The sequence below is a fragment of the Mobula birostris genome, chromosome 3 (genome assembly GCF_030028105.1).
Source record: "Mobula birostris isolate sMobBir1 chromosome 3, sMobBir1.hap1, whole genome shotgun sequence".
Classification (NCBI taxonomy): Eukaryota; Metazoa; Chordata; class Chondrichthyes; order Myliobatiformes; family Myliobatidae; genus Mobula; species Mobula birostris.
The window spans coordinates 44191759-44219252 of NC_092372.1; the positions used below are offsets into that span (position 1 = coordinate 44191759).

The window sequence follows — 27494 nt, forward strand, 5'->3', positions numbered from 1 at the left end:
GAGTGCAGAAGACAACAAACTACAAATACAAAAGAATGAAATAATAATAATAATAATAAAAATAATTAAGCAATAAATAGAGAACATGAGATGAAGTGTCCTTGAAAATGAGTGCATTGGTTGTGGGAACATTGCAATAATGAAGTAAGTGGAGTGAAATTATCCCATTTGGTTCAAAAGCCTGTTGGTTGAGGGGTAGTAAATGTTCCTGAACCTGTGGTGTGAGTCCTGAGGCTCTTGTACCTTCTTCCTGATGGCAGTAATGAAAAGAGTGCATGTCTTGGATGGTGGGGGTCCCTGCTGATGGATGCTGTGTTCCTGCAACAGCATTTAATGTAGATGTGCTCAATGGTTGGGAGAGCTTTACCCATGATATACTGGGTTATGTCCACTACTTTTTGTACGATTTTTCATTCAAGGGCTTTGGTGTTTACATACCAGGCTGTGATGCAGCCACTCAATATACTCTCCACTACACGTTTATAGAAATATGTCAAATCCAAGATCTTGCATCAATCTGATGAATTTGGACAACAGTACATTAGTCTATTGGCCATCTAAAGACCTGGACTGATAAAGTGGAGTTCAAATCCTACCATGGCGATCTAGATTTTATCGGGAATAAAATTTTATTTTTAGTAATTTAACAACCAAATTAGCAACTTATGGAAGAAACAATGTGACTCACTTAAATATCCCACCAAATCTGTGACTTCAGACCGAAATGCCCTAGCAAGTCATTTCATTTAAAGGTAATTGAGTGCTGGTCATACCAACACTGCCCACAATGTTTCTTTTGCTCCTCTGACTAGACTGGTACCATTGTATACTATGTTTCATACATTTTCTCAACTACTAATATGGACAGCAAGAATTGACAAATGATAGAATTCCCAGAATGGATTTTGTGCCCATTTGTTCCTTAATGGCAGGTGACTCTGGGACAAAAATTTTGTTTATCCAATTAAAATAAGCCCTGCTGACAATAAATTCATTCACCTTTAAGCACTTTACTTGGGAAAAAATGTTGATCTTATTTCAACGCATTGTACCAATGCATAATGAAAGATTTTCTGCAATATAATTCAAGTGAGCTGCTCATAGAGTGTATCTATGATTGAGCATTTGCCCAAAGGTTTAAAGGGAACGGAACAGTACATAAACCTCTAAATATGGCTTAACCAAAGTTGTATACAACTGCAAAACGATTTACTGACTTTTATAGTTAGTGTCCCAACAGAACACGCAAAGCTTGTCTTTCCACTTCTTTTGCCGCTTTCAGGGATCTTGCACTCCAAGATCCCTTGATACATCAATTCTCCCCAGGTACTGCACAGTTCACTGTATACTTTCCTCATGCCTTTGACCTCCAAACGTTTAGCACATCACACTCGCCCGAATTAAACTGCATCTGACACTTCTCCGTCCATTTTTTTGAACTGATCTATATCCGGCTGTATCCTTTGACGATCTTCCTCAGTATCTGCAATTCCAAATTTTGCGAAATCCAATTTATATATAAGCAGATCTCTCAGCACTGATCCTTGTGGAACACCACCGGTCACAGACTTGACATTAGATCAGCCAAGAAAGATTACTTTATGCCAGGGCAGATTCGAGGATGTCCTCCTCCTATGGTTATGTATACTCTTGTAACTATGAATTGTATCGTTCCCATTGTTTCTTTGGGGGTTTCCTATCAAATAACCTTGTGAATGCCAAAATTGTAGCTTCTCCAAACTGACCATTCAAAATGATCAAGTTATCTCTCCCTCCTCAAAATAGCTTGTCAAAATCTAGCTCAGATTTCTCGACTGAAAATGTTTGTCTCTGTGTAAAGTTATTGACCTGAAAGAATAACTCTCTTTCTCTCACCTTCGCTTAGCTTGCGGGGCAGTTCCAACACTTTGTAGCTTCATTAAAAATATGTGTTAGAATTTACTGCGGGAATCTATCATCTACGCATCTAGACGAACGCATGGATGGATGAATGAATGAAATGACTGACCAACTCACAGAATGCTCTCCGCCGTTGATTCCTACGTCCAGCTAACTTGTCGCTGTGGAGTAGGAAGTTGGTTAGCGGCCAGAGAAGGATAGGGATCTTTCTCCATATAAGGGATGGGGACGGCCCGACATCATGAAGCAGCTAGGGTGCTCCTCCCCTTTTACTTTTGAGAGTGAGAGGAAAAAAATTAGAGAACTCGAAGTTTGTTGGTGGGTCCTGCCCCGTGGCTGGACGAAGAGAGATGCAGCTGAGGCCGGCTGATAAACTCGTACGGTAAACCCGGCTCAGGGGGAGACGCGGGCAGCTTTGAAGAGCACAGCCGGAGCCCGAGTGCTTGTGCGAGGAGGGAGGATGTGAGTGCGACTGTGGAGCTGCAGAGATTGTTTCGCCCTCCTGAAACAAAAGCTGTGTGCGTTTTTGGGCCGGTGTGAGGTGGAGCAGCACCCGGCTGTACTGTAGGAGGCCAACCATTGCTCCATTATACTGGCGCCCATGAACTGAAGCAGGACAAAATGGCGGCCGCAGCGGGGACGGTGACGGGAAGCCGGGCGGCTCTTAGCGCCGATACCAACACGGTGACCGGCAGTCGCAGCAGCAAGAGCGCCGAGTCGAGGGAAGAAGAGCTAGGCTCTGCCCAGAGGCAGTTCGCCTCTTACAGGAAACACCTCCGTAAAGTCAAAAGTGTCGACTTCGATGCTTCGGTGGAGAAAGAGTCGAGTGGCGACCCGTGTCCCCAGGCCGAGCCCAGCGCTGAGCAGCCCGCGCACTTCAGTGGGGACACCGCGGGAGGATCCACGGTAGCGTATGGCGGCTCGGCCGGGGCTATCCTCATGGATATAGGCGCTCCTTTCAGGTAAGGCGGCTCCCTCAGCTCAGGTAATAGTCCTGGGTTGGGCGAACGTGCTGTAGCTGTGCTTGGAGAAGCGGCAGGGTTCGGCGCTGCTCAGGTGTCCCACATTCAACTTCGATGTAAACAGTGTGTCCTAAACCTGGGCGTAACTACAGGTAATCTGTCTGCTTTGAACATCAGAGGCTCTGTGTGGTTTGTTGTTGGTTTTTTTTGGTACGTAGGACTGATTTTATTTATTTTTTTGCGTGTGCGTATCGTTTTTGCCCGAAAAGTGCCTACCAAGCCTAGTTTCCTGTCCAGATTTTGAATGTGTTGTCGGTTGTTGCATTGTCATATGATCTTCTTTGATCAGTGGAGCAATCTTCCTCCCTTCTGTGTGTGTGGCTCCGCTTTGGAGTTCAGTTCACTTGATAAGTTAGCGAACGTGGTGCTGAAGTTGTATGGGTTTACTGCCGCTTTCTCATGGATGCAAACAAGACTTAGTAGCATTGCATAGGACAACTACGAGCCGCTGCAGATAGTTAACGGACAAATTAATAATTTACAATTCAAGATAAATCATCTAACGTTCATAAACGCTGCTTCTCTAACACGCCTGCTTTAGTTTCATACCACATATCTTCAACGTAGTAAATTGCTTGTAGCACGTGAACAGAGGCACGCGTTTATTTTTCCCCTGGTGTGTTGCCTTTCAGACACTAGGCGTCCTAACATTTGTACCTACGTGCCGAACTGTGCAGTGTGTGTGCGTGTATATCTTTGATGCTTTTGGCATCGTGCATTTGATATATGACATTAAAACAACGATTCTGATGCAAAAGGGATAATATAAAGAGGCGTCTTATCTACATGACAGCATTAATGACGACAAACGTAATTGGCTAAACAATAGAAACATTCTGATAGAAATTTTTAATGTCTTGAATTTAAATAATTTATTGCCAGCTTTTTATTTGATTGGGATACTAGAATCTCTTGCCATTGGTAGTGAATTGTATTAACTAGTAAAGTGATATCAGATTAATGTCTATGTTCTTTAAATCAATATTTTGCATCCACTTGCAAACATGTTTCAGATTTAGCAAGGCACTTCAATTTTAAATACTATTGAATGGTTCCCCAATGCAAGACTTTTTACCTCATTGTTATGATCTTGCACCTTATTACCTCCCTGCACTGCAGTTTCTCTGTAACACTTTATTTTGCATTCTGTTATTATTTTACCTTTTACTACCTTAATGCACCATACAATGAAATTTGATCTGTATGAACAGTATGGAAGTCAACCTTTTCACTGTATCTCAGTACACAAACCAATTTAAATTGTAGTTCCAATTTCTGTCTGTTGACGGGCACAGCCTTTGACACGGTCTTGCATGGTAGCTGTCTGGAAGTTTAGATTCCATAGAATCCAGGGAAAGCTGGTTAGGTGGATTCAAAACTGGTTCAGAGCAGCGGGTGGTGGTTGAAGGTCCTTTCTTGGAAAGGAGGCCAGTGACAAGTGCTGTGTTGTAGGGGTTGGTCTTGGGACCCTTGTTATTTACTTTTATGAATGATTTGGATGTGGATCTGTAGGGATTCATCAGCAAGTTTGTGGATGACACAAAATTAGCAAGTGTTATATTAGAAAAATGCAGCACTTGGGAAGAGTAAAGTGTGGATTAAAGGAGGGTGTTTTTCAGTTGGAGAAGTGGGGGTGAGTCAGAAAGTCAAGCCAGCATAGGACTTGCACTATGAATGGTAGGGCACTAGGGACAAAATGGAGCAGAGGGACCAAGGAGTACAGGTGCATAGTTCATTGAAAGCAATGTCACAGTTAAGCTGGGTTGAGAGGAAGATACTCAGCATGCTGACCTTTGTCAGTCAGGACATTGAATAATGGAGTTGGGACATTATGTTGGAGTTGTAGAAATCATTTGTAAGGCCACCCTTCGAGTAACCTTTACAAGGATGTTGACAGAATTAGAATGCCTGAGTTATAAGGAGAGGTTGGCCGGCTTAGAATTTTAGTCCTTGGAAAACAGGTACAGTAAAATGAAGGATGACCTTGTAGATGTATTTCAAATTTTGGAAGGTATAGATAAGGTGGATGCTTAACAGTCTTTGCTAAAGGTAGGGGAGTCCAAAACTAGTGGGTATAGATTTACAATGAAAAGGGGAAAGATTTAAAAGGCACCTTGGGGCAGTATTTCACTTACAGGGTGGTGGGTATATGGAATTGAGGCAAGTACAATAGTATCATTTAAGAAGTACTTGGATAGGTACATGAAGGAGCAGGATTTAGAGCTGGGATTCCCGGTCTCTTTTATGCTATTGTCAAATAAGCAAGGGGTCTGTGGACCTAGTTTGGGAACTCCTGGCTTAGAAGGTTATAGGCTGAATGTAAGAAATTGATGCTAGCTGGATCAGCAGGGTCTCATTGGGGTGATGGGCCTGTTTCCCTGCTGTATCGCTCTATGACTTAATAATGGGACGCTTGTTGTGATGATGGACAATATTTTGGACAGAAGTCAAGTTCTGAGATGTTAAGGTGAAGGGGTCAAGTGGAAGTTTTTTTGAAAACAAATAAATCAAAACCAATAAATTTGAAAATAGTTTAGTTTTGTCAAAAGCCTGGTGGTCTCAGGGTTTCTTGCATTTCAAAAAAAATTTTCTGTGCTGTCCTGTGAGGTCATAGTTGATCTTCTACATTGGTAAGTACAGCACTTGGATAGGAAGGGTTTTGAGTATATGGGCAAAACAGGTAAATGGGATTAGCTTGATGGCACCATGGCCACATAGTGAGTTAGGCTATAGGGCCTGTTTCAGTGCTGTATGAAATATTAACTACTCTAATACATTATATCAAAAGAACATGGGATTACTAAATGTGCAAAATATACTGAGTCTGCCTCTGCAGATGAGAGCATCTACTACCCCGTTGGTAAAAGAATTTCAATTCAGTCTGATGCATTAAGACTGTGACCCTGAGTTTTACACGTCTCAGCTTAAGAAATTGTGTCTGTATTTATCTTGTAAATTTTGTATGAGAATTTTGAGGTTTCAGTAAGATTGCCTTACATTCTTTTTAATCTCTGGAGAATATAGTAATGGGGTAATTCTCATCTCTGGAATCAGTGTGTTGAATCTATGGCAACTAATGCTACAAAACAATAACCTTGTGTCATATTATCAGCATATATGATGATTTTAATACCTCAAAATAGGTTGAGCAGTTACACCAGAGTTAAACATGACTTGCAGGCCCCATAGTACATTCATTATAAAAGAACTAAAGGTTGATCATAATGTAGTAAGAACATGTATGACTCAGCATTTAATAATTGTGTGCTGCATTCAGTCAGTGGGTGAAATCTGAAAAGTTGGTTTACATCAAATTCGCATCTCCAGTTTTTGATTGTATAAATGGGAAAATTTGGTTTTCAAAATTTGCTAATGGCAAATTTAAAGTGTTTAATTTTGCTTGTAAATAAGATAGATTTATTTTCTTATTTCAGTGTTTATGTGTGGTGAGTGTCCTGGGGCAAAATGCAATTCTATTAATTTGGGAAGCTCTTTTTGTACTTGCTGTTATGTTTGATCTAACCCACTTCTTGCTGTTCTTGGCCACAGTTCTAATTCCACAGCCCCCCACCCCCAGTAACTGGAAAATGCTTCTTCCGTCTTCACTTTGGATAAGGAATATATTTTTGGTGATATATTCTCCCTTGACTGCTAGCCCTCTGGCACCTTATCGTTCTTTATGACTGATTTTTTTTATCACCCATATTCCTTACTTCCTCTCCTAGATTTACCATAAGAGAGGGTATAGTGAGCTGCTTGTAGTAATATTTCTCACTTTTCAATGTGCTAAGTTGTGTCAGGCATTTTGGTGTATTTGACAAACTGCCAAATTTTGGGTAATACAACAAGCTGTAAGTTATTTCGTGAGTATTGTGTGGCTATGTCAGAAATTTGTGAGTAGTTCATCTGTATTTTGTAGTAGTCAGGTGGACAGTAGAAGTGAATATTCTGTATGTAAAAGTGATTAAGGTTTTTATTTACTTGAGACCTGTTTTCTGGTGTTTTACCTCTAGTTAGGACCTAACTGTAGTGATTAAGTGCCTTTTACTTGTAAAGTTGATAGTGCCTTCTATGAACCAACATCACAGATGTCTCTGTCTGTCAGAGGACTAATGCTAATCCATTAGCAGAATAGTTAAATTATCTGCTATTGTGGTTGTTTGGATGCTTTGCTGTGTAACTTCCAGAGATGGCTGTTTACTGCATTCTCTTAACAAGAAACATGGCCATCAAATTCAAACTTTATGCAAGAATGAGAGGACATTCAGTGATTGCGGGCTGTCTTCAACTTGATCATCACTGTTGATATTTTAATAGAGATAAAGGAGGGAAAGTAGTTCCCACGGTCTTCTCTATTAAATTCCAAACTTGCTAGATAAGGTTGTTACCAAGTTCTTTCATCCAGCAACTTCAGTAACTTTTTTCAATGAAATCTTAAATACAATTATTACTCTAGAAATGAGAACTCCTGGAAGAGCGTTGGTAATCTAAAGGAAAAAAATGTTAAATTGTGACTTGATAATCACAAATGGTATATATTTAAAGAATACAAGTCACATTTATACAAACTGTCATTTAACCCCGTGTTCTTTCAAGTGAATTTGTGCTCTACCTCTTTGGAAGCCATTAACTGAATGATTTTAATTTAGCTCCTGAAGCCTGTTCTGCCATTCAAGATGCATGGCTGATGTATGATCAGATTCTCTATACTAGTTTTCCTAATTTACTTAATATCTTTTTGGTGTGGTACCTATACTGCTAACAGAATTTGCAGGCTCCAAAGTAATTTGTGGGGCACAAATAGAATGTCCTGCCAAGATAACTTTGTCCAGAATTCTAAATCCAAAAAAATTATATAAGCTATGTTAAACTTAGCATGGTTACAACATATGTGGTCAAAATTCCAGCCATTGTGTCCATGCCTGCCCAAAAGGGGGTTCAGACTAAAATTGAAAGCTGTACTCAAAACTGCTTACAAGCACCACTTCAAAATTTTTGAATTTAAGTAAAGATAATAGTTATTATTATTGTCTGATTTGATAAAGTCTGCTAATTATAGTTATGTGAAACAAATATTTGCTTCATAAATTCCCCAATGGTGGATGTTCTTTGATCATAATTTCTCTTATAGTTGAGTTTTACAAGTAGTTAAACTATAATATATTAAGCTAGATTATAGTTTCATATTTTGAAACACATTTAACTTGGTAGAACTTTGTTTTGTTCCAAATTATTGCAATACTTGCAAATTCTGTTAGCATTTGCCAGCTTTAGTATTATACTGGTATTGGTATGCAAGTGTAGAGAATTGTCTCGCGTTCACAATTTCTTTGAATTGTGAAGCAGATTGGAGAGGCCAAATATCCTGTCTCTGTTTTGAAGTTTATCACCAAAGTGGCTCGATTGTTTTTCACACAAGTAAATATACGTTAGCATTTACAAATAAATATACTTTTTTTTGTAACAGACTGCTATTTACTACTTGTATTGAAAGGTTAGATTGTTTTATTGATGAGCAGCAGCTTATATTAGGCTTTCATGAAGGGTGTTCTGGTTTAAAAAAAGGATGTAATTTAGTTGACAACTGTTTGAGTGCATAAATACAAGAGATTCTGCAGATGCCGGAAATCCAGAATGCATACAAAATGCTGCAGGAACTTGGGATCAAACAGCGTCCATGGAGAGGAATAAACAGTTGACGATTTGAGCCAAGATTCCTCATGAGGACAGAAAGGGAAGGGGAAGAAGGCAGAATAAGAAGATGGGGGAGGGAAGAAGTACAACCTAGCAGTTGATAGGTGAAATCAGCCGCAGGGGGAGGGTGCAGGAGTGGGGGAAATGAAGGGAGATGATGGGTAGAAAATGCAAAGGGCTGAAGAAGGAATCTGAGAAGAGGGAAGGAGGAGGGACATCAGAGGGTGGTGAGGAGAAGAGGAGTAAGAGGGAGCCAGAATAGAAAAAGAGGGAAGGAGGATGGTGGAAAAATTGCTGGAAGGTAGAGCAATTGATTTTCATGAGGCCGACCCAGATGGATTATGAGTTGTTGCTCCTCCAACCTGAGAATAGCCTCATTGTGGCTCTAGAGCAGGTCGTGGACTGGCATATCAGAATGAGAATAGGAAGTAGTATTAGAATTGGTGGCCCCTGAGAAATTCCCACCTTTTATATCAAGGAGCAGAGATGCTTGACAAAGTGGTCCCCCAGTTTAAGTCTGCTCTCCTCAATGTAGAGGAGACCCAGATACAGCAGCTGACTCTGACAGATTTGCAGGTGAAGTGCTGCCTCATCTGGAAGGACTGTTTGGGGCCCTGAATGGTGGGGAGTAAGGAAGTGTAGGGGCAGGTGTAACACTTGTTCTACTTACAGGGATAAGAGCAAGGGACAACTGGACAGGGAAGTCGTGTAGAGAAATGTATTTTGACGTTGTTAATAGGTTCATGGGTACATTGATTATAATAGCATTCTGAGTTCTGGCATTTAAAAAAGAATGAACAATTGAAAATCCTGTTAAAGTTTACCTCAGACTTTTGCATTCCTAGATTATTACAAATTGTCTGAAGTGTGGTAGTTTGGATACTAAAATAAATTTGAAATGCAATAATACTTAATGCATTATCTGTTTTTCTACACATGCTGGCTTACCTGTTTTTTCAGTATTTTCTGTTTTTATTGTATAATTACTACATCTGGACACTTAATTTTTTTAAGTAAATTTCCTTAGTTTTCTTTTCCATATGGTGTCTCCTTTGAAGGCCGAAGTCCTCTTTGCCTTCCAAAGTCAAATATGGCTGCTAACCTGAAATTAAATAAACATAAAATATTTTCCAACATTCAGCATTCTTTTTCAGTATCTGTGAAAAGAAACAAAAATACTGGTTGATGTTATGATCATTCAGCAGCACTGCCATCAGTTTTTTGTTGGGTCCTGTTGAGCTTGGAATTGGGTACCCAGGCCCTAGAGCCTAGAAGGGATATTACATTCATTTAGAACACCACATTTGTTTTTTGTGCCCTGGGCCACTCCTTCTACCTGTCTGCTGCATTCTAGCCTGTTTTCCCCCTTGCTGTACCACTGCTGCAATCTCTCAATGTTGCACACATTTGCCACCCACAGAGCAATGAAATCAACTAACAATTTTTGTTTTTATTGCAAGTGAGTAATGGAGGAATCAACCCTAAATCCTAGGAATTTTTTTTAAGCGAACTCGGCTTGCTGACACATTTTGTAAAGTCCAATATGAACTAGGTAGCCAGGCTATGTTAACTCTCTCCCGCCCTTGAATAGTAGTGCTGCATTTGCATGTTTTCCAAACCTTGTGAACTTTGATATTCAATGTATCTATTTCTTAGGGTGGAAAATGTCAGGTGCAGGAGGTTTATTAGGCCTTAATGCCCTTAATTTATCTGGAACCTTTCTAAGGTATACAATTTTATCACTCTGCTCTTTTGTTATTTTTGCTACTCTTACAGGTACTAGGCAAGCTAACAAACAGTTCTCGTATATGTCCTGACAGATTTATAATATTTGTTTATCCTCTGCTATTTCCTGCTAACTTATTTTAAAAACTTATTTCTGGTGACTCAAAAGGGAATAGTGTGATATCAGGAAGAGCTCTTATCAGATTTTTATCTTGATGGAAACATGGGAGACTGCAGATGTTGAAGTCTGGATCAACGCACACAGACGCTGGAGGAATTCTGGAGGATAGGCAAATGACAGGCCTCAGCAGGACAGGAAATGAGTAACTGAACCCAAAACATCAACTGTCTGTTTCCCTGTATAGATGCTGCCTGTCTTGCTGAGTTCCTCCAGCATTTTGTGTGTTGCTTTTTTTTTTAAATATGAAATTCTGACCCAAAATATTAATTCTGCTTCACTTTAACTGAAATTTATTTCTGTTTGAGACGATTACACTACATTTGTTTGCTTGAAGGAAGGAAAAGATATTCCAAACTTATGTAGCTATGAGTGAGAAATGTTTGGATAGCGCGACAGAACTAATCCAATGAAAGCATCAAATATTTAAAAGTTGGCTGAAAATTATTTTCAGTAGTATAATAAGTAAAGCTATTCGCCCATCCTCCTGAGTTACTCCAGTGTGTGTATTGATCCAGACTCCCAACATTTTCAGTTTCCAGTGTTTCCATCAAGATAAAAATCTGATAAGAGCTCTTCCTGATAGCACACTATTCCCTGTTGATAGTCAGCAGAAATAAGTTTTTAAAATGATCCAGTTTGTTAGTGTATCATTAAAATGGTTTCCTTTTCTTATGTTTCATGGGTGTAAAATGGTGCATGGATTCCTTTTTTGATATAGCAAAAATGTCAAGTTTATTTAGTGTTAGAGAGTGCTGATTTATATGAACTTGCCAGAAATGAAATTGATAGATTTGTAATTTGATCATAGATTTTAGTATTTCAACAAATAATTCTTCATGGATGCTTTGAGGGTTCATTGATAACCTTTTGCACTACTTAGTAATGAATTCGGTAAGAGGAAAGGAAATGGGAACATTGCAGAAAGTTCAATCCTCTACTTTTCGTTTATGCTGTCACGTTTGAAATTGTGCAAGATGGCTACTTCGAGATACTGTGTCTGAGAGGAAAAGTTATGTTGAGGTGTATTTAATTGTGGAATAAAAAGTTGTATGTTTTGCTGAATTTTTGATTCTATACTATCTCCCTTTTAGCTTGGTTTTAGGAAACTGTTTTCCAAGACTGTATATGCCAGTTTCAGTATAGGAGCTAAATTTAGTAATATTAGTACAAGGAGTTGGTCATGGTTTACACATTAATATAACTAATACAAAAGCAATGAAATTGTACTATGATTAACACAATAATTACTGTATGCACATTATTGTCCATTGCCTACATTTTTGAAAGTGAATAGCTTTGCCCATTCAATGTGCATGTTTTTGTGGGTGTTTTAGCTTTGAGGTTGGCACAAATTTGATTTCTCAACCTATTCTCCTTTTTATGATTTGAAGACTTTTCATGTAAATAAAATGGGATGCTGAGGTGAGCGTGAAATGGTATTGGCAGCAGTACTGAGTCATTTTCAGATTTTTGTGAGCAGTGTGGTATTGCAAATATTTTCCCAAAACACAGATCAATTATGAAAACTAATCTATCTGGCATTAAAAGAGGGTAGGAATGGTCAGTTCCTGCTTTTGGAAATACCTTGGGCTTGTTCATTGTAGTGGTGTAGGGTGTGGTGTCATCAGGTAGAAGGTACAGGTACCTCAGGACTTACACTAGCAGGTTCAAGAACAGCTACTACCTCTCAACCATCAGGCCCTTGAGCAAAAGGAGATAGCTGCACTCATTCTATTTCTTTTATTTCCACACCTGATAATCTCACTTCAAGGGCTCTTTATGGGTAACCCTAGGTAATTTCTAAGGTAAGGACATGTGCAGCACAGCTTTGTGGGCCAAAGGGCCTGTATTGTGCTGTGGGTTTTCTATGTTTCTATAGATTTGCTAAGTATGCTCGCAGGAAAAGAATCTCATTGTTTTATTTGGTACTCTGATAATTTACTTTGAATTTTGAAAAGTATTTGATTTGCCTTGTTAATAGTTCTTAAATAGCTCTGTAGTTGTGGTTGCCTGAAAGAATGCTATTGGTCTTATCGGCTACAAACAACAGGATAATAAACAACGTTTCAATAACACAGGATGTATGCAACAAGGTGACTCATTGTCAAAAATGTTCATCCAATAAATGGCATGTTAACTTTTAACAGCTACTTGAACAGTTCCTGGAACAGCAGCCATTAAAAGTCCAGCAGTGATCAGGTTCTCATCAGAGACTCATTGCATTTGAAAGGCTTGAAAGTGGCTGTATGAGCTTACTGATTTGGTTGGACTTGTACTTCAGCGTACATCTGTCTTGTGCCATATTGACGGTTCTAATTTTTCAAATAACAATTCTCTCAAAAGTTATTCATCTGGATGAGCATCTAGATCATTTGCTTTGTATAATTTTAATAAGTTTGGTTCTCATTCTGAAATACAAAGCTCTGAAATTCAGACAAATTTTATTCAATTGCATCTAAAAGGATGCTGCAATCATTCCAGAGGTCAACCGGAGAAGTCAATGCTGGATGCTCTCCCAAGGCGTGAACCTTCTTTCTTCGGTGTTGAGAGCACTTTATGTGTCAAGTATTCCAGGTGTGGTTTTTCTTGACAAAGCTCATCATAATTGCAGTTACACATCTGTATGCTGCTTTAAATATTGCTCTGCTAAATTGTGCTTTGCTGGTTCTATTAAATATTGCAGGATGTTGCTTTTTTAATTAAAACAGGTTTAATTTTTTTAAGAGTGCGCTGTTTTGATTATTTAAATTGTGCTTCGTGTTTTATAGATGTTGCTAGTCAGAACAATATCTCTTCTTGTTTATAGCAAAAATGCAAGTTTATGATTGCTAGAAATGTGAAGGTGGTGTGACAGAATTTGCCCTGGGTGTAACAGATGAGTCTCTGTTCCTGTCACGTTGGCACATAATTGTAACTTGTTCTGATTTCAAAGATGAGTTGACTTTGGAGTTTGGTTCAGACTGTTTAGTGTGACTGAAGTTGAACAACTGATTATATTGCAATTAAACTAAACATTTTAAAAATAATTTAATAAACAGTGCAGTTGGGTTAGTGAGTTGCATAAAATTGTGGGACTTGGATTTTCTTAAGAGAAATGTTCAGTACGTGAGCTTGTCTCCCTGTTGAGTTTTCTTGTACTGGGGAAATCCATTTCTCTAAATTTTTTAATAATATTTGTACTTAAACATTTTACCTTAACACAACATTAATTTCTGAATGCTTCAAAATCAGTGGCTAACTTTGAAATATGTAACACAGTCTGGAAGGGGGTTATGGTTAGGAATTTACTGCGTGAGAAAATAGTTGCAGCAGAGGCCATCAGTAAATTTTGAGTGCATAGTATAACACTTGATTTGCTGTACCCTGTGATATTATGAACCTAGAGTAGGTATATGTGATGAGATTGATTCCTTTTTAACTGGTATGTACACAATGGATAAAATGATGAACTTGTGCTTTGTATAGTCATATGGTATTGCATATTCTTGCTGTTTGTTCTTGGGGTGGTATACCTGCAAACATGAAGCTGCAGGTCCTACACTCAGAATAAAAACAAAACAAACTTTGGAAGAACTTAGCAGGTCGGTTCAGGCAGCATCTGTGGAAGTAGAGGATGTTGCTCGATGAGTTCCTGTATCAGATGGTTTTAAGCGGAGAAATGGTAACTTTGCATGCGAGTTATCTTTAGAGGGTCAGAGCTGTATTAGTGCTGACCTTTGTGTCCACATTGCCCACAGTTGATGATACAGTAGTAGTAAAGATTCCATGGAAGATTTAGTTTTAAAATGTGGTTGGTTTGGAAGGCTAGGATTATATTATTCTGAACTGCAAGTTGCTATTCAGTCACAACCATTTTCAAAGGTTCAAAGATGGAATTTAATGTTAGAGAAATGTGTACAATATATATCCTGAAATACTTTTTTTCACAAACATCCACAAAAACAGAGAAGTGCCCCAAAGAATGAACGACATTTAAACGTGAGAACTCCAAAGCTGTGTCCCCCCGCCGCGTAAGCGGCAGCAAGCAACAATCCCCCCCTCCCCCCCCACCAGCAAAAAAAAGTGCATTGGTACCGTCACCAAACCCAAGCGTGTGCTGAGCAATAGCAAAGACACAGACCAAAATTACCCCAAAGGCTTCGCATTTCATCCAACATTCGACAAACTGCAGGTTCTCTCTCCCTGGCAAGGGAGAGGGAGGTGTCTCCCATTTTGACAGCATGTGTGACTTTTTAAAAATTTGGTTTCGTCAGAAATGGGAAAAATCTAATTTCTAAGTGCAATATACTATTTAGAGAGTTTAAAATTTTGAGTTTTGACAGGATTGTGCAATGGAGATGAGATTTGAAATATAATTTTTGTGGGTTTGATTTCTTGTGGCAAGTGATACTTCAGTTGAACTTTACATACAATGCATGCCTTTTCCATTTTACTGGGCCCTTTTCATTCTGTTCATTTTGGATCAGTGATATGGTTATATTCTGAAATTTGTCAGCTTACATGGTGCAGATGGTGACAAGAAGTAGAAAATAAGATGTTTGTCATTTCTTCAACTTTAGTGCAATTCTGAGGGAATGTGCTTTTTGTTGTCTGCTCCCTTATGGGGATAAGATCTTGTAATCCTATTTCATACAATGTTTTTTTAAAACTCTCCAGTGTTGTAGACCTTCCTAGTGATATTGATTAATAGGTCATTTATTTCTAATGGAACAGTGACTGCCATTCTTTCTCATGCATATAATTCAGCCCATCATATTTTCAGACTTTTTAGCTTCACCTTCTGCTCTTCCTCTGTAGCGTTGCAAATATTTCTCTCATACCTTTATCCCTAGGCCTCATTACAACATGCCTCCACTACATCTGCAGGCAGTGCATTCCAGATTCCAATCACAGTTGCTTAAAAATGTATTACCCTTGACTCTCATATGGGTCATGAAACATTGAAACAAGTCCCTTGCTCTACTAATCATTATGTACTTATTTTACATTAATACTATATTAATGTTTTTAATCTCACATTCTCATTAGCACCACTAGGTTCTGCACCTATCTGCACATTAGGAGCAATTTACATTGTCTAGTTAACCTAACTGGCACATCTTTGGGAAGTGCGAAGAAAATTGAACAGCTTGAAGACCCTATTTAATCCCAGGGAGAATGTACAAACCACACAGCCGATCCGGAGGTCAGGATAGGGCCAGGCATTTGGGGCTGTGAAGCATCTCTACTAGCTGCTCCACTGTCATCCCTTGCTCTTTCCCCCTTTATTTTATACACGTAACCTCTATTCTTTGCCTTTTCAATAATGGAAACAAACTACTGCTGTTCTCTATGTTCAGATCACTCATTATTTTAAATACTTCTTAAGTCTTCCCTTGGCCTTCAAAGAAAATAGCTTTTTACTTCCAATTGTAGTCATTCATCACAGGTCTTTTTTGAGTTCTGTAAAACTTTTGCATCTTTTCTATAATGTGTTGACCAGAATTGAGAATGGTACTCCAGTTGAGGTTGGACCAGTGTTTTATAGAGGTTCGGGATAATTTCTCTTTTACACCTTATTGATAAAAACCCAAATTCTGTATGCCTTATTATCTCTCGCTATTACACCCCTTTTAGAATGGTGTCCTTTATTCTGCAATGTCACTCATCATTCTTCTATAAAGATTCATCACATTCCTCATATTAAAGTTCATCTGCCCATCCTACCACTTTATTTCCTGCTGCAACCCCTCACAGTCCTCATTGTTCTTAATGGTATTAAGGTTTGTGTAATCTGCAAAACTAGAGATTGTGGATTGCATCCCTAAGTGTGGTTTAGTATATAGATGTTAATATAAGCAACACACATCAAAGTTGCTGGTGAACGCAGCAGGCCTAATGTAGGTTTTTTGAGAGAAAGATATTTACCTTCCTTCATCTGAGAATTAATTGTGGTCTTTTTACTTGGCCGCTTTGTAACCATACTGTCAATATCCCTTCTTGTATCGTGAGCTTTGACATTATCGATAAGCTTGTTACGTGGCACCTTAACAAAAAATGTCCAATTGATTTGTATATTTAATAAAGAGGGAGAATCCCCATGAATCCTGTTTTTTTTTCTTGTCAGGAAAAAATCCAGTATTTCAATTGATGAAGACTGTAGATATCTTTAACTATTTATATAGTCCTGTTTTGAAAGAAAGGTGCTTTAGATTGTAAGACAAAGAAGCTGAATTAGGTCATTTGGCCCATTGAATCTGCACCACCATTCCATTTTGGCTGGCTTATTATTCCTCTCATCCCCATTTTACTTGATTCATGAAACCCGCTGCTAATTGTGCCACAAAAAGTTCAAGTGTTTCAAAATATGGCTTTATTTGCAGTTAGTTTCTAATTCTAAATTGCAAATGAGAAAATTTGCAGATGCTGGAAATCCAAGCAACACACCCAAAATGCTGGAGGAACTCAGTAGGCTAGGGATCATGTATGGAAAAGAGTGCAGTCGATGTTTCAGGCTGAGACCCTTCGTTAGGATTGGGGGGGGGGAAACGATGTGGAGTCAGAGTAAGAAAGTGGTGCGGGGGAGGAACATAACACAAGTAATAGGAGCAGGAGTTGGCCATCTGACCAGTTGAGCCTGCTCCACCATTCAATAAGATCATGGCTGAACTGACCATGGACTCATCTCCACCTATCTGCCTTTTTGTTGGAGTGGTAGTGAAATAAAAAGCTGGGAAGCCTTCCCTCTCCCCTCTTGTCCCCCCTCCCCCCTCCCCTGTCCCCTCTCCCCGATTTCACCTAACACCCTGTGATCTTCCTCCTCTTCCCCCCCACTTAGCTGTGGTGAAACTGCATCTTTAGACTGTACTTAAAACTGAAAGCAATAATTCAAAAATGTTTAAATACTGTTACAGGATTATTTTTGTTTTATCCTGATGCTTCCTAATCACTTGAATTATTAAAGAAATGCTATAAACTGCTATGCTGGATAGGAAACAGACTATCTTGCCTTATTGCAGGAGTTTTTGTTGAAATTAATAAGGGCATTGCATGCCTGTTTGAATTGATGCATTTCTCTGCTCTGCAGCTGGAGAGGAAGCACGTGAGTGGATGTTTTTGAAAACGCAGTTTGTTTTTGCAACTGAGCCACTGCTCACTGATATTTGGTTCACTTGGTCTCAGATTAAGCAAATTCCAGATTTGGTTCTTTTCGTTAATTTTAAAATTCCATGTTTTAGGATGATAGTCTTTTTTCAGTTGATCAATTCGATGAAATGAACCTTGTGTTTTTAAAATGTTAAATGCTGGATGATTTTAAATTTTATTCCATGAAAATACAAATTTTTTTGAAAATGCGTGCTTGCTTGAGTTTGGCATGAAACAGAGTATACCTGTATGTGACCAAATTAACTTGCAGCAAGGAAGTTGCTCAGTTGGAAAATTACTGATGTTTGCAGAGAAACCACACCACTCAAAGCTGACCCAAGTTTCGAAACCCAAGATTGACTTTCCTGGGTGTCTTGACTTGCATAGTTCAACCAATGCTATATTTTAAAAAAAGAGTTGATGTTTAAAAGATTTTGTGCAATGTATCTACTTCAGGCACAGCAGATGTTGACTCATGGCAGTCCATTACAAATGATTTTTATTCTGCCTTAGATTTTAGTCAATCTTTTGTTTTTGCGTAAAAACAATTCATCCTGTAATTGAGGGTAGTCTGAGAAAATATGACTTGCATTATGGCGGGGGTGATCAACTTGTCGATGAGCACATGATTAAGCGATGTTTCTTCTTTATAATTTGACCTGTTAAAGCTGTATAGTTATTGACTGGATTTATTTCCACATGCAGGTTTTTTTTGATTCAAAACTCTGACAATTGAGCAATCTTGGTAACTTTATGACAGACTCACAGTTTTTAACAGACTATGATGTTAAATATGGCTGCACATTTTTTAATCCACCTCTTTAGACGTTAGACAGTTTTATAAATTTTGGAATAAGTATGGTAAGTGGGGAAAGAAGCATGGATACTGATGCATAGACCATAAGACATAGGAGCAGAGTAAGGCCATTTGGCCTGTCGAGTTTGCTCCAATATTCTGTCATCAGACTTAAACTTGCTTGTCTAGAGTCACAACACAATGATTTTTACTCCCTCACATTTCAGGACAGGTGTAAGATTTAAATAAATTCAATTGAATTCACTCCTGTAGAGTTTGCCTTATCAGAATTTTGTTGTTTCAAGCTTGTCTTGATGGCTACTATTTCCACCATTAAATTTTGCTACTCTTTCTTGGATGAAGTATCTCCTTTTCACCTGTGTTATACATGATCTAAGGAGGTTACGAAGCATTGTTTTAAAAGCTTGTTGGTTCAGCTTTGATGTGCTGTTTTACTAATGATTAAACTGTATTGGTAAGGTACAAATGTGCACGAGGAGTTAATTGAAGAGTACAGTAAAGCAATAGGCTCTTCAGCCCACCGTGTTCACCGGAACTATGCTGTTAATCTAATTAATCCCACCTACACGTTGCCTGTATCCCTCACATTCTCTGCCTGTGGCATTGGCATATGTCTAAGTGCCTTTTCAACGTTTGCTTCTTTCACTTCCCATGCCAGTGCCTTTCAGACACCTATCACTTTTGTGGTTTGTTTAATTTGTCTTGCACATCTCATTTTAAGGTGAGAAGCAGGAAGTTTACGTTTTTACTGACATTTCCAGCGTATGAAAAGGCTCTATCCATCTATGCTGTTCATAATTTTGTATGTTGTTATGAGTAACTGGGTCTTTATACGGGAGAACTAGTTGGTCTTGCTGGATTGAACAACTAATCTATTTTTTTTTACAGTAGGTAATTAACAACGGAACATAAACAACATTTTGAACCCCTCAGTTCCTCTGGCATTGCTCTGGTTTCCAGGTGATACTGAGTTGTATTCTGGATTTTTTTTAATATAAAGACTGTTCATAGCTACATTCTTCTTGTGTTCTACTTGTTGGTTAATCCTTGCAGTTTTACAATGTTAGTGTTTTGATTGTTGAACTATAAATATGAATTTTAACCTCTTGATGAATGAGCTGATTCTTGTCTAGGTACATTAGCAAGAATCCATTTCACTTGTATTAACAGCATAAGTACTTTGAGAGCTTATACAGCCTTCAACACTTGATCCTTGTTGCATGGTTGATTAGTTTGCACTTTTAAGCCTATCAGAAAATTATATTTAGCAGATGAGGGAGCCTAAGCTTTTTCAAATAAGTTTTCACTTGACTGTTGTATCATAAGTGTTCTTCTTGAAGTATATTCAAATATCACCTGGTTCATTCTTCCTTGGCTATGTCACAATCCTGTCCCAGATAGTGGGCAGTCAAAATGTTCTTGTCCCTACGTTTGGGCAATTTCAGTTAACTTAATGTGGAATCATTGCACTTAAGGTAAATTAGTTGCGAATATAAAAGTTTTCCAATTGTGCTCGGTTGTTATGGACTTAGTTTAATTCCCATGTCATACTTAATGATGTTGTCATTGTTAAGTTGTCTGATAGTTCTGTGGAAGCATTTCCAGATGAGATCTCGTTAAAGAATGGCTTCATACTACATTTTGGAATATGGTTATAAAATGATTTCTAAGTGCTTAAGCCTGAAGTTTTGAGAAATTACAATTTTTGTATGGAATCTTCAAAAGAATAGGGGAAAGCAGAAAACAAATTGGACAGTTCAATTCTAGTAAACATGTTGGGTCTTGTATATTTGTTCTCACTTGCAACAATGACAATAAATCCTATTAAAGGGAACATGCTTGGCCCCAAATGATACTTTTTTTTGTAATTGGGCTGAAATAAACTTCAAACCACTTAGCAAAATTCGATGCAATGGAAAGAAGTTTTGGACCCCATGCAAATCACTTGATTTGAAAGCATGTGAAATTGTCTTTGGTATTTCTATATTCAGTAACCTTGTGACTGGTTTTGTGTATATTTGCATTTTGTGTTTCAGATCCTTTTAGTATCACATGGAGTATTTATCCTAGTGGAAGAGATAAAATTGAGGAAAACACCTCCAAGTTTTGAATAGAAATAATTTTCTTTGGTGTTTGCATGTGGTAATCCCAAGTACTGCCAATTTGTCATTTGTCCCTTTTTTTAAAAAAAGCAAAGCCCATTTTGCTGCTATGGGAAATATTTTTGACACCACACAATAAATACAGGCGCTATAGTTTGGGTTACAGAAATTCAATTGTACTGATTTCACAAATCGCTATCCAAAAATTTGAGATGCAGTAAAACATTCACTCTCGTGGAATTTGTGTGGGTGGGAGGGGGTGTGGTAAATAAATCAACACAGTCTGCTTTTTCAATTCACATTTATTGACGTATGCTCAGATTATGGAGCTTCGTAATGCTGCCTATTCTCTAGGGAAGCAACCAATGGTATGTGTGGGTTGCCTGTGATGTGCCAGAACCTAGACAGGCAGCCTGTTTCCTGAACTATCTCCCATGGTGTATATAGAGAGAGAGAGAGAGAGAGAGGGAGGGGGGGACTTCCAAATCTGCTTGTCAGCTTGCTGCCTAAAGTTACCCTGATCCAATGTAGTTACGTCTTGATGATTGTGCAGTGTCAGCAACTGAGTGGCCCGGAATGAACCCTACCCATGAAACAGCGGGAGGGGAGAAAGAAAGTTTCAGTTGGTTAAATCACACCATGGGCTTTGCCAGCTATAAAATCTGACAAAGACGTTGAATTTCCCTTGAAGTAAAAGCTAAACTGCTGGGGGAATTCTGAGTTCAGGCAGCAACTGGGGAGGCAGGGAGAGAAGGTCAATGTTTCAACTCAAGTTTCTGAATCAGGACTGAGTGTAACGAGGAGATGGCCAGTATAAAGAGTACTTCCTCACCCTCTGGTACTTTTCCCTGCAACACCTCTCCTCTCACCACCCTTACCACCATTCAGGGGCCAAAACAGCCTTTCCAGCTGTTAAAGGATGACATACACCTTACCAATAGCATTCAGTTCTTACTTTGTCCCCTCTTGTATGTCAGTGAAATCAAGAATAGACTAGGCTGCTGCTTTGCTGGTTATCTGCACCCTGTCCTCATGGCAATTCTGAGCTCCCAGCTGCATGCCGTTTTAACTTCCAGCTCCATTCCTACGCTGACCAGGCTGAGGCCAAACACAAACTAGAAGGAAAAATGCCCCGTACTCTACCAATTGTACGAACATCTGAATTTTTCAATTTCCAACAACTTATGCCTCCTGTCTTCCTTTCTCTCCTGATCAACCCAGGTCCTCACTATCAACCCTGCCTGTCAGCCACTTCCAGTTGCAGCCCCAACTGCACATCACCCATATGCTTTATCTGCTAGGTGAGAAAGTCTGCAGGTGCTGGAAATCTAAAATTCTGGAGGTCAGCAAGTCAGGCAGCATCTATGGAAATGAATGGATAGTCAGCGTTTCGGGCCGAGACCCTTCCCCAGTGCTTTATCCACTAGGCTGCCTATTCTCTCTAACTCTTGTCCATCATTCCTTCCTTTATCTGGTTCTGTTATCACTGTACCTATCAGATTCCAGAATCTGCAGCCCTTTTTTTCTACTTCTGACACTTTAAGCCTCTGTCTCTACCTCTACCTCTGCTCTCCCCTCCTGGCTTCATCTGCCCACCAACTCATCAACTCACCTAACTCCACCTATCAGCTGTCTATCTACCTTGCACTATCCTCACGCCCTCACCTCTATGTTGACTATATCTCCTCTGCACACTTACTCCTGATGCAAGGTCTTGACTTGAAATATTATTTATTCCAGAACTAGTATGTGTTTATTTTGTCTCCTTTGAATGGCTGATATTCAGAAACATTCAGAAAACATTTATTGTTTGAATGTGTTTTTAAATATTTCAGTGGGTTTGGTAGGAGAGTTGTATTGAAGCACATTTACATTCCACAACTGGAAATGGTGTTCAAATTCAAAGTGTTGTTGATAAACATGGAATAGTGGACTCGGCAGTGAGGAGAAAATGTCAGCAGTTTGGGAAACTCTAGATAGTTCCTTACCAGCAAGCTCCAGCCCATTGATTTGCTGGTTAAAATGTCATGGGTATTGCTGCATCAACAGGTAAACAATATTAAATCATTGTCATGCATCTCTTCGATAAAACAAAGATCCTGATCATTAATTTTCTTCATGCAGCGCGCTTCTGCCCAGTCAGTGTGAGATTCTGCACATTTGTGATGTTTCAGTAGTTGGGTGTGTGGTTAGAAAGAAGTATTTTACAGTAGTTGAGTCAAAGTTTATAGTAGTATTTTAGTAAAGTTGAATTGATCATGTTTGTTACAGATAACTGCTAACTTCACAAATTGTACACATTCATCTAAAATTTTAATATTTAAGGATTGATATGACAATTCTTCCAATCAAGTTTGAAATACCTTTTTAGATGCTGCAGATCTTTAGATTGATTTTAGTGTTCGTTTTGCTTCACTCAACTACTTGTTTATTTGTTTTGTTTATTTTTGCAGTCCTTTCATGTGGTATCTCAATGTTACCAAGAGTTCAAAGAAGCCTATTTATGGCAACAAATCAGCAATGTATTTGTGAATTAATATGCTAACGGTATTCCAGCATGTTAGAAGTTTTTGTGTACATTCTACATCAAATGCATTTTTAAATTGTGGCTGATTAGAGCTATTTTTATTTGTCCTTTTGTAGTGGTTTACATTTTCATTTTCCTATTTTTGAGCTTTTAATCAGTTACAATGATTAGTTTTAGATCCCAATAGTTATTTTAACGTAAATAGGAATTAAAATTAACACTTCAGAACTGAGAAATTATATATTTTTCTTTACTGGCAACTCTGTACATAAACATTCCCACATAAATCAGTACAATTTATTCCCAGGTACCTTGTCAAGGTTATCTTGCTCCATATTAGTAATAACTAAGATGGATTAAAGGATTTTGTTATGAGAAAGAGGTTCATAAAATAAAATGAATTCAGTCCCAAAAGCAGCATCCGTCCATCATTAGGGACACCCAGCACTCGGGCAGTGCTGTCTTGCTGCTGCCAACAGGAAGAAGGTGCCGGAGCCACAGGGCCCACATCACTAGGTTCAGGAACAGTTATTACTCTTCAACCATCAGTTTCTCAAACTAGAGGGGATAACTTAACCAGTCACCTGTTCCCGCAACCTAAGGACTCTTCTTATGTTCTTGATATTTATTGCTTATTTAGTTATTATTATTTTTGTATTTGCACAGTTTCTTATCTCTTGCACATCAGCTGTCTTGTATTTCATTGATTCTATTCTGTTTTTTGGTAGTTACTGCAAGAAAATAAATCTCAATGTTGTATATGATGGCATATATACTTTGACCATTACAAACGGGGAAGAAAGACTACGTGGTACGAAATCACTGAACAGATGGTAATTTGTCTTGCTGAAATCTTTTACTGAACCTTGATTCTACAGTATATTACATGCTCTTGGAAGTCTGCAGATTTTCAACTTCGTTATTTTCAACATTTATGCTTAAAATCTTTTCTAGTTATATGTACATATGCTGTAATCATTTATACAGAGAAATTTCAGTTCAGCTGATCAGGGAGTGTTCTAATTTATTATTTACTTATTTAATACATTAATTTTATTTATTTAATAAATAAATCACTTGAAGCTGGAAACAACTAGCCTCTTTACTATTGAGTATAAAGTTCCTCTCCGTGCCTTCAGGCGCATCGGGTGGCAACCTTGCCATTCCTTTAGTGTTTGTCTTTTTTATGAGGCCAGATTGCTAGCTCATCGCTGAACCCAGCTCGGGTGGAACTTGTGCAAGGAGCCAGCCGAATTCGAACCTGGGACCTCTCACCTCGAGGTGTGGGTGTGGGTGCGGGTACCACTACATCACTGGCACAGTCACTGAGTATGAGCATTCGTAGTAGTTATACACTAAGCTATAAATCCGTGTCAAGTCTGCCTTCATGCCTTCTTTATCAATTGTGGAAAGACACTTAATGTTAAACATTTCTCCAGCCTGGCATCAGCATGGTGTTTTGTTTATGTACCTGTCATCACTGATGAACATGCAGACTAAATGAAAATAGCTGTTAATAGTTTTGTGTTAATTAAGTGTCTTGTAGCACACCAAAATACTTGTATCAGCAGCATGTCTAATTGTTTGTAATTGACCAAGGCATTTAGTATTGATCAAGAAACAAGTAGAAACTTTCTGAATGAATGCATGTTTTTGTTTGCCAAGATGTATGGACAGTGGATTGCAGTTAATTGGGACATGCCCAGATCAGTACATTTTGGTCCAATTAAGTGGCTGACCCAAATAGCCAAAGTTTTATGGAAATGGTTAAAAATGTAGATTTTTAAAAAAGACAAACTACAATTTAACTGGCTAACAAATTATGTATTTAAATGAAATACACAAATTAGAGCACTACCAGTACGACTGCAGTAGGGAAAATTGTGTATTAGTTCCTAATATTGGAGAATTTCATTCAGTGTACAATGCTATTTCTTTTAATTGACTGTAGATGAACAAAATCTGCGTAAACATCTAGTGCAGATAATGGACTGCCTCCGTGCAGTGCTTTCGCGATTGCATCCTCGATCTTCAATTCCACTGTAACATTCAAGATGGTTGTCAATATCTTCATATTCCTTGTACTTTCTAACTTGTTGAAGTAGTGAAATTGTTTCATTTTCACTCTTGGCCATTTCTAGCATCTCCAAACCTGAATGCTTGAAACCACAGTGAGCAAAACGGTTCTCAATTGTCTTACTGCTTATTTCTCGCCAACTATCAGTGATAAGTATTACTGCATGAATGCAAAGTTGCATAGAACTGATGCTAAACCTGTTCGTTCTAAGCACAGTGTAGTGTCAAATATCCACACAAGTGCATGTGACTGACACTAGTTAGAAACTGTTCAACAACAGTCTTCTGTCCCAATTAAGTGGCATAGTGTCCCAAATAGAGGGAATCCTGGCTACTTTCTTGACGCAAACAACAGGAATTCTGCAGATGTTGGAAATTCAAGCAACACACATAAAAGTTGCTGGTGAACGCAGCAGGCCAGGCAGCATCTCTAGGAAGAGGTTTCTTGATTAGTTTTTGTTCTTTTAAGAGTTATCCCAAATAGTGGCTGCCTCCATTAACTGATGGCCCAATTATCTGGAATCCATTGTATTGGTTGTCAGCTGGTAAAGGGATATATTTTGCTTCTTTCTGTGCTTAACATTGACACAATTATAACTGCGATTTCTGATGAGCTTTTGATGCAAAAACATAAAAGCTAGTTGTTTGTTTTCCTCAAAAGTAGCTAATCCAGTGCTTCCTGCCATTTACCCTGTAACAGTACAAGGAAAATGAACTAAATACTGTAAATCAGAAATAGGTTTTATCATATGACATAAAATTTGTTTTGTGGCGGAAGTACAGCTCAAAGGCATAAAATTGGCTACAAATTGCAATATAAATATTATGGAAAGAAAGAATAATAAAGTAGTGATCATGGACCATTCGGAAATTTGATGGTAGCGAGCAAGAACCTGTTTCTGAATTGCTTAGTATGGTCTTAAGGTTACCATCTGCCTTATGGTAGTAACGAGAAGAGGGCTTTCTCCCGAAGGGTCCGTGGCAATGGATGCTGCCTTACTGAAGATGTCCTTGGTAGGGGGTATTGTGCCCATGATGGAGCTGGCTGAGTTGACAAGGAATTTTTCCCTGTAACTACTAAATCTGAAATGCCTGTCATATTGACTTTTCATTCAAAATTGATCTTAAGCCCCTTTCAAGCTAAGCATATGATCTTGTCCTTGATGCAGATCGCATTTTGTATGTCTGGAAACTTTTTTGAAAAAAAATTGATTCTGGCAAAGTTAAAATTGGTATGCCATCTTGAGCATTGCTAAAATAGCTTGTGTATTTGCTAGTGGAGCAAATACACTGTCTTGAACTGGTTCAAAGAGTTCAAGTAAATATTTTTGATAAATTTTCAAATTGTGAATAGCCTCTACTAGGGTGGGTTAGTAAGTTTGCTGATGATACAAAAGTTGGGGGTGTTGTGGATAGTCTGGAGGGCTGTCTGAGGTTACAGCGGGACATCAGTAGGATGCAGAACTGGGCTGAGAAGTGGCAGATGGATTTCAGCCCAGATATTTGAAGACAAGATATAATATAAATGGTAAGACATTTAGCAGTGTGGAGGATTTGAGAGATCTTGGGATCCGTGTCGATAGGACACTCAAAGCTGCTGTGCAGGTTGACAGTGTTGTTAAGAAGGCATATGGTGTGTTGGCCTTCATCAACCGTGGGATTGAGTTCAAGAGCCGTGAGGTAATGTTACAGCTATATAAGATCTTGGAGAACTGTGTTCAGTTCTGGTCACCTCACTACAGGAAGGATGTGGATGCTATAGGGAGAGTGCAGAGGAGATTTACAAGGATGTTGCCAGGATTGGAGAGCATACCTTATGAAAATAGGTTGAGTGTACTTGGCCTTTTCTCCTTGGGGTGACGGAGGGTGAGAGGTGACCTGATAGAGGTGTACAAGATGATAGGCATTGATCATGTGGATAGTCAGAGGCTTTTTCCCAGGGCTGAAATGGCTAACACGGTTGGGCATCGTTTTAAGGTGCTTGGAAATGGGTACCAAGGGGATGTCAGAGGTAAGTTTTGCCACACAGAGTGGTGGGTACATGGAATGCACTGCCAGCGGCAGTGGTAGAGGCAGATACAACAGGGTATTTTAAGAGACTCTTAAATGGGTACATGGAGCAAGGAAGAATAGAGGGCTGTGTGCTAGGGAAATTCTAGACAGTCTCTAGAGTAGGTTACTTGGTCAACACAACATTGTGGGCCGAAGGGCCTGTAATGTGCTGTAAGTTTCTATGCTCAAGAGAACTGAAAATTAGATTTGGCTAGTCACTATTGATTGGTACATGGGGTGGAGGTAAAGGTTCTGAAAGGCGAATGTGTAAGGA

General features: G+C 38.8%; 1 protein-coding gene across 1 annotated transcript in view; it reads left to right on the forward strand.

Annotated features, from left to right (window-relative positions):
- The first annotated feature begins 2167 nt into the window (after positions 1-2167).
- map3k1 (mitogen-activated protein kinase kinase kinase 1, E3 ubiquitin protein ligase) overlaps positions 2168-27494 on the forward strand; it is an 87278-nt gene continuing 61951 nt past the window's right edge. The window contains exon 1 of the mRNA XM_072252547.1: positions 2168-2861. Coding sequence (XP_072108648.1) covers positions 2521-2861 — 341 coding nt within the window. The 5' untranslated portion in view covers positions 2168-2520. The remainder of the gene's footprint in view (positions 2862-27494) is intronic.